Source organism: Chiloscyllium plagiosum, unplaced genomic scaffold (genome assembly GCF_037043375.1).
Source record: "Chiloscyllium plagiosum isolate Xiang-an unplaced genomic scaffold, Cpla_swu_hap1 HiC_scaffold_33, whole genome shotgun sequence".
Lineage (NCBI taxonomy): Eukaryota > Metazoa > Chordata > Chondrichthyes > Orectolobiformes > Hemiscylliidae > Chiloscyllium > Chiloscyllium plagiosum.
In genome coordinates, this window is record NW_028270171.1 from 20067244 (window position 1) to 20080084 (window position 12841).

The 12841-nt window shown below is 38.2% G+C and overlaps 1 protein-coding gene across 1 annotated transcript in view; it reads right to left on the reverse strand.

Annotated features, from left to right (window-relative positions):
- Nucleotides 1–964: 964 nt before the first annotated feature.
- LOC122542277 (WW domain-binding protein 2-like) overlaps nucleotides 965–12841 on the reverse strand; it is a 40300-nt gene continuing 28423 nt past the window's right edge. The window contains exons 4-8 of the mRNA XM_043679851.2: nucleotides 11174–11266; nucleotides 9268–9456; nucleotides 8237–8335; nucleotides 7427–7503; nucleotides 965–5350 (exon numbers count right to left, since the gene is read on the reverse strand). Coding sequence (XP_043535786.1) covers nucleotides 5303–5350; nucleotides 7427–7503; nucleotides 8237–8335; nucleotides 9268–9456; nucleotides 11174–11266 — 506 coding nt within the window. The 3' untranslated portion in view covers nucleotides 965–5302. The remainder of the gene's footprint in view (nucleotides 5351–7426; nucleotides 7504–8236; nucleotides 8336–9267; nucleotides 9457–11173; nucleotides 11267–12841) is intronic.

Consider the following 12841-nt stretch of genomic DNA (forward strand, 5'->3'; position numbering starts at 1 on the left):
AGACTCTTGAATAATTACTGAATCACAGATAGGATATTAGTGTGGGTTAAACATAGCCATGAACTTGACTTATGCAGCAAGCTCAAGAGACCACGTGGCCTACATTTTAAAAACGTTTGTTGGCTTCCATCACAGAAAGCAATCCCATAAAGTTACTGTTACCTTCCTAGACGTTCTTGGATCTAATTGGCCACCCCATATCATCATTGGGTGGTGGTATGGAAGTCAACATTTTAATTGTAACCCTTTAGGGCAACCGAAATGCTGATTTCTCCATCTCCTGATGCTGCCTGGCTTGCTGTGCTCTTCCAGCCTCCCTATGGTCCACCTTGGATTCCAACATCTGCAGTTCTTTTTGTCTCTAACCCATATAATCATGGCACCCTGGTTTATGTTTTTACCCATTATCCATTTATACAATGAGAAGCTACCAGGGAAGTGTATGAGAACCAGAAAGCCAACATTCTGAAATACAGTCAAGGAGTTCTCCTGAAAGTGATGGGCCAGATATAGATGCACTAATCTGACACTAATCCTTTCCTGCTACAAGTGAAAAGGTACAGCTGACTCTTCATTAGCTTGTCCCTTACATTTTGTTATTACAAGAGGTCAGTTCTTCAGTTAATATGCTGCATATCTTTGGAATTACCTGCCTGAACCATCTTGCATCACAAAACCTCCTCACTTTCTAAAAAACTTCCTTTAGTCACTTACTATTTCAATCTCTTTCTTCCCAGGGTTATCACTTGTCTGCATAATATTTCTGAAGATTTTAGTCAGTCAGTGAGGAATACCATCAAATCAACATTGGTGTTGGTTAAATTTTAATAGGGCACCAGTCTCAGATCAAAACCAGAAAAACAGTAATTACAGAACAGATTGTGTTGCATTTCCAGTTAACAGGGATGAGCCACTTATTTAAACAACTCAGCCAGTCATTTCCCACAAAAAGAAATTGCACAAATTCATTACACAAGTGCCTTTATTTAGGTGCATTTATTAACAAGTTGTAAAGCTTTACTGAAGCATACATACAGACTTGTACACAATTAACACATTCATTTTAGAAATCTAGTAGTTATAATTCTTCAGTTAAAAAAGTATAGGGTTAAACAAAAAAATGCAGTTTATTATGCTACCAGAAACTAATTTAATTGGCCCATTTTTAATCCAGTTCAAATAAGTAAGTTTGTTTTACAACTGCGCTCGATTTGTTTCAATCACAACTTGCACTTAATGCAAGGGGGTGTATATAAACATCTGTCTTTCCATTCTAAATAATTAGAGCCAATTAATTTTGTTCTCATCAGCCCCAAAATTAATTCCTGTAAACACAGTTTTGTTAAAGACTCAAATCAGCAGGATGAAAAATAGATCAGCTTTTCCACCAAAGCAGCTGTCTACAGAAATTCAGTACTTCAAAAAAAAAGTACAGAGAAGGGAGAGTACAGAATATTGTACAAATTTATTTCTCATTTGCAAACATTATTGAATTTTCTAATTCTTTTTCCTATAGCTAAGGATTATTAACTATTTTACATTATATTTTACACCTCCATTTTAACATTCTCAAATAATGTTTCTTCTACAGTTGATAAAATATCATGAGTGATGCAAGTTTGCTCATCCTAACCCTAGCTGTGCAAACCTCCACCCACCCTCCCTCCCCACTGGAACAAAATGTAGAAAACCAAGTGTACTGTGGGATAAATAGATTATTGGCAGCAATCAACTTCTAGAAGAGCTACTGGAATTTCCCCCCACTCCAATCTTTCAAGGGCAGTTTATTTTGTTTACACACTGAGAATTTTAAATAGTCCCCCAGAAAGCCCCATTTCGTGCTGAAGTGGCAACAAACAGTCGAAACAAGTCTTCATTGAAGAGATACATTTCTTTTCTGTTGGCAAGGTTGGGGAGGGGGGGAAAGCAGGGAAGAAGGAGGGGGTGGGTCTGTCCTTAAATTTGCAGGATTAGTGTTCCTCTTCCATTGAGGCTTCAGCTTGGAGGACAGACCTCAGTATTGTGTTAGCAATCAGAAAAATAAGCTCAAAAGCCAGTGTATATAAGACACAAAGCAAAGCATTTTCAACATGCATTATCCAAATTTCCTGTTATACTGTTACTTGCAATGCATACAAGAGAAATCAGTGAAATACAAAATTTAAAGCATTTCTCTCTTTAATGGGATGAACGTCACTGAAGTCTACAAACTTGTGAACACATCAAACTCCTCAAATTCACACACTTAAGACAATGTGTAACCTTTCATTCTTAATTGCCTTAATTAATTGCTATGGCTGAAAATAAAGCAGAGTCCTTCTACAAGTCCTGCTTAAAGAACTGCACATGCACATGCCGGAATTCGCTAAATAGTCCAACTAGCTGAATTTACACATCATTAATGCCTCTCACTATTACAATGGGAATTTTGGAAAAATAAGATTTATTCTATCCATGGAAATGCTTTACACATCCACATTAGTTAAGAGGATGCAGTCACGGAAGGTTGGTATGTGTTCTGGTGTGAAGGGTAAGAAGAGCTATCATCTTCATACAGGAGACATCTGATCATTTTAATAAAACAAAAAAAAACATTAAAACACCAAAGCAAAACGTCACTACTAAAAAAGGATCCCTCATTAAATGTTTAAATACAGGGAGAGACCAAAAGAAAACCAACCAATATAAAACCAATGTTCTCAGCACCTGACTTTTGACAATCAGTGCATCAGATACTCTCTCAACATTATAGGTGTTTATCCAACAAACTTTTAAACACATCGAATTGCTTTTTCACAAATGACATTAGTATCATACAGTGCATGCTATACACAACAGTCGAGTAGCCCATGGAATGAATGCAATATAGAGTCAGACTTCGCTCCACTGACTCAGTGCTTTGTCAGTGAAATAGATTTGATTAATTTTAATGATCTGAAAGTATTTACATTTATGATTTCCCTCCAGTATCCGATTTTTCAAAACAGATGCAATGAAGAAACATTTAGCAAGTTATCAGCATTTGCAGCTCAGTAAAAGCCTTGTGCAAGGGCCATTTGTTTTACAGCTACAACCTGTTACATAATTTATTGTAGTGAAAGATAAAAGTTGCAATAAAATTAATTGCCTTTAATCACATTGTGGCACAGTGACAATCATCCCAAGAGCATATTTTAATTCAATAAATCCTCCATTAATTTCACTGGCTTCCTTTCTTATAGTGCATGAACGACTGGCAGTCTATAGAAATCCAAAAAAAAAAAAGGCATTTGGCTACAAAGTAGGATTCTGTGAAGTGGAATTAAACATAGCTGGAAAATGAGTGAAGAATCAAAGATGGCTAGCTAAATGGAATAGCAGTTGATTTGTTGCCATTTCTGGCCTGTAACTGGCCAATGTCAACAAACTAGATTTCTCCTATCATTTGGAGGCCTCATTATTAAGTAAGTTAAACAAAATCTTTTTTTGCTCAAACTGATAAACCAAGGAGTGATGCTCAGGCAGCCCTACAATCTGAAGGAGTTAAGCATTCGAGTGATTATCAGCTTGTACTCTTAAACAGTCTTAACTTCCACAGTCCAGTCAACTGTTGCGAAAGAGAATCGTAAAAGGTTGAAGCAGAAGAAAAGCTTAGGTTACCGAGTAGAGCAGATAAGACAGAATGAAACAAAAAAGGTAGCAACTGCATCACTCCTGGATCGGACTCAGCACGGGAGTTAATTTATTCACCACATCATGGTTGCCCTGGTTCAGTGGAACTGGAATATCAATAAGTGTACACATATTTCTTTTAGAACAAGTTATATTGTTGTACAGTTGACACATTTGATGCCAATAAGTAGGAGAAACTACAAGTTAGGGTTTAGATTGCTCCTAAAAATGGGCAAATGCTCTTTCTAGCTCTTTGCAAGTCACAGTATGTTCTGAACAATCCAAACAATCACAGCATCCTCAAAAAAACACACAAATAAAAAGAAGCCACTACATGCCAAAGAGCTTTTAAAAAGATGAATACAAGGTCCAGTCAATGAAAGAGCATGTTCCCAGCAACCAAAGGAGAAGCTTAATACTTGGGAGTATAAATGAAACACCAGTCTTCAAATTATAAATCACAGGAACTGTGGCAAAACATCAGCAACAACATTTTTAGATTGTGATTTCATATCTTGTGGTTGAAGGCAGCATTTAGAACTGTTTTTAAAACACTGAGTAGAGGATTAATGATTAAAAAATTCAAAGTGGGTTGTGCTGGAGGTCATCCAAAAAGAGTCAAACAGCATAGTGTATTGGTTTAAGTATATTTACAGTGCATCATTCTTTAGCTAAATAACCAAATCACAATACTATAACTCTAATACGTAGGTTTCAAATGCTTATGATCAAATATCTTTGATCTTGCAACAACATTTGTATTGCACAGCTTCAGGCCAAAGTCGTATCAAGTTAATACAAAACCCATTGTAGTGGATCAAGCCCAGATCAGATTACTGTGTCTAGAAACATGTGTATCTGAATTTTTCCCCATCCCCTTTAAATAATATTTTTAAAAAAGGTGACCTCAAGTAGCTCATTCAAATGATAAAGGGGATGAACTTTGTCTAACCACCAAACCTACAAAGCATTCCTCAGCAACATTCCTAAAAAGGTTAGTCTAAGTTATTTTCTTATAGAAGAGATATTTTGTATAGAGATTAAAAACAGATTCTAATCATTCCAACCTTTCCATACCAAAAAATTCTAAAGACTAGAAATGCTGCTGCCTGATTACATGTCAAACAGCATCATAACAAAATGACTATTTTTACAGTGGTATTTAAAATAGCAAAATGATTTTGCAGGAATCGGTTCATTCACTTGCATCACAAAGTAATTCCTTTAATTAAACTTAGTATATTTTCAATACTATACTGTCATTACAAGTTGCATTTTTACACTGTTTAAAGAATGAAATTCATCAACACTTGCTAACTGCTGGCTTTAGATAGCCACAGAACACCAGCAATATCCCAAAACTGCAAACTGGTCACGTTAGGTGAATATTTTTGCTTTTAAAAGGCAACAGGAATTCTAAGTTTTCCCAGTGAAAAGGATCCTGTAGGACTTCATGCAAAATCATTCCCAATGCCTGTCTAAGAACAAAGATATCAAAAGGGAACGCGCAGTCCAAGGTGCAATCTGCTGCTGGATGGTGGAATGAGGCGAGGAAACAGCTTGTTTAGAATAGAAATGCAGCTTCTAACAACAGAGTTTAAGAAAGTGTACATTTCACAAACAATTGGAAGAATCAGCACTTTGAACAGATTCAATTGTTCTTCTTCCCCTCTGCTGGGGTGTATGGTGGGGGCTGATCCTACAACAGAAAACACTTGTTTTATATTGGAATTTGAATATATAAGCAAAACACAGGCAATGTTCTTGGATTGATAAAGTAGCAATATCTGGTAAAAAGATTTTAAAGTGACAATAGTTAGTGTCAAGCCAGTAATTCCCAATGTTCGATACTTTTTTTTTGGGGGGGGGGGGGGGGTTGTGCAGATTGGTGGGTGGTGGTGGAACTGCAGAGACAAGTGAAGAAAAACATGTTCTAATTTTAAAAAAAAAAGGCAAGGGTCCTATTCCAGGAATAAATATCATTCCAACACTGAGCTTGAGAGTTAAACGAAAAAAAGGGAAGATGTGTGCATGGGCTCCTTATGGCTCCAGGTACATACAAACATAATTGTCTGAGGTCTACTAGGAATCAAGTTGTCCATGTCCATGTCAAAAGTCACACTTATGATTGCACTCACATTTGGTAAGATTGTGGCATTTGGCTCAGGAACTGAAACAGCCTGTGCTTTGCTCCTAACTTGTATATTTAGATTATGTATATGAACAGACAGTACAGTATCTGCACTTTCAAATGTTTAAAGTACACATTGGCTCCTGAGAGGGCAAGATTGGGAAATTAACAATTGTAACAAAGGAAATGGCAGACACTTTGAACTAACACTTTTTAAATTGGTCTTCATTCTAGAAGACAAAAAGCATCCCAAGAACAATAGAAAATCAGGAGGAAGAATGTGGAAACAAAAAAAAAGTTGCTATATAAACTCAGGGTCAAAAGTCCACAGGGTCTGAAAGCTAGCATTCCAAGATCTTAAAAAGGAAGTGACTGCAGAGATTGTGGATTTACTGGTTGTAATCATGCAAAATGCTCCTCATTCTCAAAGTTTTACAAAACAAGAATATTTTTGATAGGGGGAAGCGAGTAAATTAGAAAAAAAAGTGATTTGGTTGAAAATCTAGGGATCTGATTAGTAGATGACAAAAACTGGAGTTGGGAATAGTGAGGAAGGTTGTCAAAGGATACAGGAGGGAAAAGTGAGGACTGCAGATGCTAGAGATCAACAGTGTGGTGCTGGAAATGCACAGGTCAGGCAACATCTGAGGAGCAGGAAAATCAAAGTTTACACATAAGCTATATCAAAGGATACAGCAGGACAAAAATCAGTTGGAAAATTATGCTGTAAAATAGCAGATAGAATTTAAACTGGACAAGTATGAGGTGATGCAATTTGGGAGGTCAAATGCAGAGGCAAGGGTACAATGAATGACAGGGGATTTAGCAGCATTGATTTACAAAGCGACCTTGAGGTGCAAGTCCATATTTCTCTGAAAGTAGGAGCACAAGCAGATAGGTGGTAAAGGAGAAGTCTGGCACACTTGCATTCATTGGTCAGGACACAGAGTATAAAAGTTAGCAAGTCATGGTGCAGCTGTATAAAACTTTAGTTGGGCCACATTTGGCTTAGTGTGGGCAACTCTGGTTGCCACATGATAGGAAGGTTGTGGAGTTTTGGAGGGGGTGCAAAGAGGTTTACCAAGGTGTTCCCTGGATTGGAGTGTATTAACTATAAGGGGAGGTTGGACAAACCTTAATTGCTTTCACTAGTGTGGGAGACAGCAGGACAACCTGAAAATAGTCTATAAAATTATGTCAGGCATGGACTGGGTGGATAATCGAAGGTGCATTTTTCCCAGGGTGGTAAAATAAATTCTCGAGAGAAGAAAGGGAAAGTTTAAAAAAGGAGATGTGCATTGGAAGTAGGTGCCTGGAAACTTTTGAAGTGCTAGAAGCAGATGGGATAGTAATGTTTAAGAGGCTTTAGATGGACACAAACGTGCAGAGAATAGAGGGACATGGATCATGTGCAGGCAGATGGGATTAGTTTAGATTAGCACCGTAGTTGGCACAGACATTTAGGGACAAAAGGGCCTGTTCCTGTGCAGTGTTCTATGTTCTTCATGAATGCAACAAGGGCAGATAAACAGGGAGCTAGAAGATGTAGAGTATTTGGATTTCCCAAAGTTGTTAAATGGAGACTCAAAAGAACCAAGTCATAGAAATGAGTCAACCTTTAAAATAGCGGCAGTGAACTCTCACCATTGGCATGTAGACACTGTGAGGATTGGACGGATTGTAGTAAGCACTAGAAGCTGCTTCTGCTGCTTTAGCTCCACCTGAAAATGCCACAAAGTTTAAACCAACATTTTGCTTCAAACATTCCCATACCAGCCATTCAATCCTATTCTTCCCCTCTACCTAAAGAAACATTCCTAAATTCTCTCTTCCCAAAATATCATTCCTGACCTTTTTCCCTCAAATACTACAATCTGAATCTGCAGCATTTAAGTGATTAGTTCATGGCTTATGGCAGGCAGCAGATACAATAATTTCCATAAAATGGAAGATTGATAGCAATGAAACTGATGGAAGAATCAGAACACTCCAGACACCAAGTTGTTTACATTCACCTCAACGGTCACACACCCAGGCTTTCGACATATATCACCTTGCACTTCAACAGCAAGATTACACAGAATTCACTATTGATTTCTTCAACATCACCTTCAGAACACTGATTTTTTTATCACCTTAAAAGAACCCAATTAGCTTAAATCAGGTTGCGTACATTTAGCTTTCCTGTCAATTAACCTATGTTATTCACTTCAATTACTCAGTGGTAAAAAGTCCCACATTCTCACCACAGAGAGGCGGCTTCGGAGTGTTCTGCTACTTTTCTTGGGTGACTTTCTTATATTTTTGTATCTTACTTTTTGGATTGTGCCAAAGAAAATATAGGCCCTGAAAATATAGAAACTCCCTGAGCTTCAGTAGTAGTTAATAATGCACATTACGTAAATAAACTACAGACCTTGTTCTGAAAAGATCTGATATATGCAACGTACATACCAGGCAATCCAGGGTCAACCACACTGACTGGAGGTGGTCCAGGATAGGGAGGTGGTGGTGGCATATACATGTCCATTGCAGGAGCAGATGGATAGGCACCTGAAAATGCACAACAGATATACAGATGACAAATCCATTTTTATTTCACTTGACTGGTTTCTATGGCAGCAACTGTTATTAATACAAAGTGGGTAAAAAGTTTATTTGAATAGATTATGCTGGCATCAGCTGGAATGCCTGGGGAGACCATGCAATAAAACTGACACCATGCAGCGGAGGTCACTGCTTGCATTTTTGCTTTATCCATTTTCCTCAAATTGATTCAGCAATTCCTAAACCGAACCTCATTATCAATGTATTACAAGAATAGAGCTAGAAACATTTCGGTAAAAGAATGTTAAGACAGTTAGTGAAAATCCATTGCCAATGCAATCCCATTACTTAGATATAAATTTTAGAAATAAACAATTTTCTGGAGGCCAGAACTTTAAGACAGTGTGGTTTGGAATGTTAGGTGGTTGCAGAACTGGCTTTGGAGGGAGACAGTATAAACAGATAATGTAGATTCACCAGATGGAAGTTAGATCTTTTCTTTCAGAATATAACATTTTGGGTTAATGTAGGGGTAACTTGAGACATGACAAGGAAGTTGTCATATTCCTGGGAGAAATGTCATTTTAAACCTATAGTTTCCCAAAGTTCTCCATTCATGGCTTTCCTTAGCCCACAACACAATGATAATTAGAGATGGGCAAGAGTAACATCCACTTCCCATGAAAGACCAAATAAAAGGACTAGTTCTGTTGTTGACTAACTGACAGATTAACTCCCATATTCAACTCCTCCAATATGGAGGTAATATGCAACATCAGAATGGGAATTGGCCCCCTGGTATTTTACATATCACGACTCCTATGCTCCTCTGTCAATTATTTGTCACTGCTCCTGCTTCTAGAACTGAATAGGAAGCTCATTATATCTTAGTGTTTACCACCACAGTTTATTACAAGTTAGGAACTTCCTTTCTTTACCTGGTGGAGGACCATACTGGTATCCCATTGGTGCAGGTGGAGGCCCATAGCCCCCATTCATAGGAGGTGGCTGATAGGGGTATGGACCATTTGCTGGGTATGGGCCATTTGCAGGGGCAAATCCAAAAGCCATATCAGCCATTGGTGCATATCCATAAGCAGCATTCCGTACTGGAGTACCTCTGGAAGCTAACGGGAAAGAATAAGGCAGAATTAGATTTTGCAATGACAACCCGCATGTTAGACGTAATGTAAAGTAACTACTGGGATCTGAACAGCAAGGGTATGACTTGTAAAAACAGGTTATCAGTGTATTACAATACTGATATGTATACACAATGGAAAATCTCTTATGCAGAGAGCATTTTCAAAACTGATCAGTTGAACGAAGAATACTGCTTGCAGTTCCTTTATATTGAATGATTGGACTGAAGACTCACTTCCTAACATTTCACCACTGCTATCAGTAGTACATCTGTACCAATATATTATGGGAACGTTAGACCCAAAGGCTAAGTTTCGTGTGAGGTTTGTATTAAATTCATTACACCAGCACAGTTTAAAATACTCTACTGACAACCTACATGCATAAGGGCAAAATCTGTAATTGCACTACCATGCATCTCGGTTCAGGTCAATGTAGCGTGAAAATTGCACAGATTCAGTTAAGGCGACAACTGCACTGCATATCGAGCTTGAGGTTAAATAAGCAGAGTTCTTAAGCACAATTGAGAACATTAGACTTGGGAGCAAGAAGCAGCTATACCACCCTCAAACCAATTCCACCATTCATTACAATCATTTTAGATCTTCCTACCTCAACTTTTCTACCTGAAACACATATCTGAAGACTCCCTTAGGATGCAAGTACCTAGCCACCTCAGTCCTGAATACACTACAACTAAACATCCACAGTCCTCTGCAGTAGAGAATTCCAGACATTAACAAATCTTTCAGCAAACAAAAAAAAAGGTTTTGTTTTACTTCAGTCCCAAAATGCTGACCATTTAATCCTCAGTCAGGGGAAATAGTCTCTCAAACATCCTGTCAAATTCTAATAAATTCTAGGCATTTCAAGATGATCATTTCTCATTATTTCTAACTCCAGAGAACACAGGCCCATTTTACTTAATCGTGCCCAAGCCTCTTAAAGGAATCAATCTTGTGGACTTGCATTATATCAGCTTCAAGGGAAGTATATCCTTCCTTGGACCTGGAGAAACAAAAGATAAATAGTTTTCTTTTTCATCTCTTGGGAATCAAGGGGTTTTGGGACAGGGCAGGAGTAGAGTTGGAGTAGAAGATCAACCATGATCATATTAAAAAGAGCAAAGCCAGATCGACAGGGTTACACTTGGGTGCACTTATAATACTTCCATGCAAAGGAGAATGCCACCATTTTCATTGTTGGAGCAGAACTAGGGGATTTTATTGCGCATCTGGATCTGTGGTAGATAGCATGTCATATATCCATATACCATGCAAATACCAATACTGAAACCTGATGCTAACCTCCCTTTCTACAGGTCTCAATTCTACCAGGACAGATAACAAGTAAATGCCCACAGACAATTTTTATTATAACCATTTTATGAACCAGTACAAACAAGTTGACAAGTAAAACAGCTTTTACTTGGAATCCAAGGTCAGTAGTTAAGACTTTAAAAAAGTACTTAAAATTCTATATATTAAAAGTGTCTAAAGTTTCCTGGTTAATAAAATCAATATCTTTGGTGACCTGCCTGCACCCAATTTGCAGAACTGTTTCCATTCAAGGACCTAGGATCATATATTTGGAAATTAGTGGCTAGAAGAGACTTCCATCCAAGTGAAGACCACCACATGATTCCAAATTACACCTTTGTTTTAAAATGAACAGGATTCAGTGCAGCCATCTCTAACCTACCTTGTTGAGCAACTTTGAACATCAGTTGTCCAAATTCGATGGCTCCACCGCTGTTAAAAACCAATTTGAATGAGGCCTGTCCTTCCCATCCACCTGGAAACCAAACAAATTATGACAAGGACGAATAATTAACTTGATCTATAGGTCAGAATAAAACTTAAAAACAAGAATTAGGTTTGTGTTGCATTTAAACATAGAAAACATGAGCACAAGGGGGTCATTCAGCCTGTCTGTCATGATATTGACTGGTGCAGCAGACTTGATCATCTAACTTAGTACCTTGTTTCTGCTTTCTCCCCAAAACCTATTATCTCTTTAGCCCCAGACCTATGTCTAACTCCTTGTTATCATTCAAGGTTTTAGCCTTTAGCCACTGTCAGAGAATCAGCAACAGGTGACCAGGATATCAGTGTCTTGTTGCACCTCCCCTTTCTGAACCTATCGCTGTTCAGATAATATTGTGCCTTCCTGTTTTTGCTGTCAAATTGGATAACCTCACATTTATCCATTATACTTTATCTGCCACGCATTTGCCCACTCACTCAACTTGTCCAAATTACACAGATCCATCTCCATCCTCCTCACAGCTCACTATCCAACCCAGTACATTTAGTTCCCTCATTGGAATCATTTATATATTGTGAATAGCTGGCTTCCGAGCACCAATTTCTGCAGTTTACCACTAGTCACTGCCTGCCACTTGGGGAAAATAAAATCCTGGCTATTCTTACTCATGGTTTCCTGTCTACCAGTCTGATCTGTGTCAGTACACTACCCCATTCCTGTATTTTGATTTTATACACTAATCTCCTACGCAGGACCTTATCACAAGTCCAAGTAAACCACATCCACTGACTCTTTATCAACTGGACAGATTACATCCTTGAAAGAAGTCTAATAGATTTGTCAAGCATGATTTCCCGGTTGTCAACTCATGCTGACTGTCCAATTTAAAAGTGCCTTGCTCTTAAATCCTTTATTAAGTCTGCTGCATAAGATAAAGATGCGTGGCGTCACAGATAATGTATTAGCATGGATGGAGGATCGGTTAACATGAAGCAAAGACTGGGGATAAATGAGTGTTTTTGCATTAGCCTCAAATCCAAAATTTACAGAATCTTGAAAGATGATCACCAATGCTTCCATTATTTCTAGGGCCTCTTCCTTAAGTATTCTAGAAAATAGATCATCAGGACTAGGGCATTTATTGGACTTTAATCCCAGTTTTCCCAACACCAATTCCTTATTATTTCCTTCAGTTTCATCCTCTCATTCGACCTGTGTTCCCCAACATTTGAGACTTTTAGGTCTTCCTTTGTGAAGGCAAGAACTAAGCTATGTTAGCAAGTTTTGAGAAGATATGTAGCTCAGGTCAAGGTTCTGGATGTAGGTTTGCTCGCTGAGCTGGAAGATTAGTTTTCAGACATTTCGTCACCATACTAGGTAACATCAGTGAGTTTCTGGTGAAGCATTGGTGTTAGTGACCCACTTTCTATTTATGTGCTTAGGTTTCCTTGGGTTGGTGATGGCATTTCCTGTTTTTTTCCCCCCTCAGGAGGGCAGTAAAAGTATCCTTACATACGGATGAGGAAGGACACCACTTCGACTGGGTCAACACATCATCCTAGGTCAAGTCAAACAGAGATACGCACGAGAATTCCTAGAAGC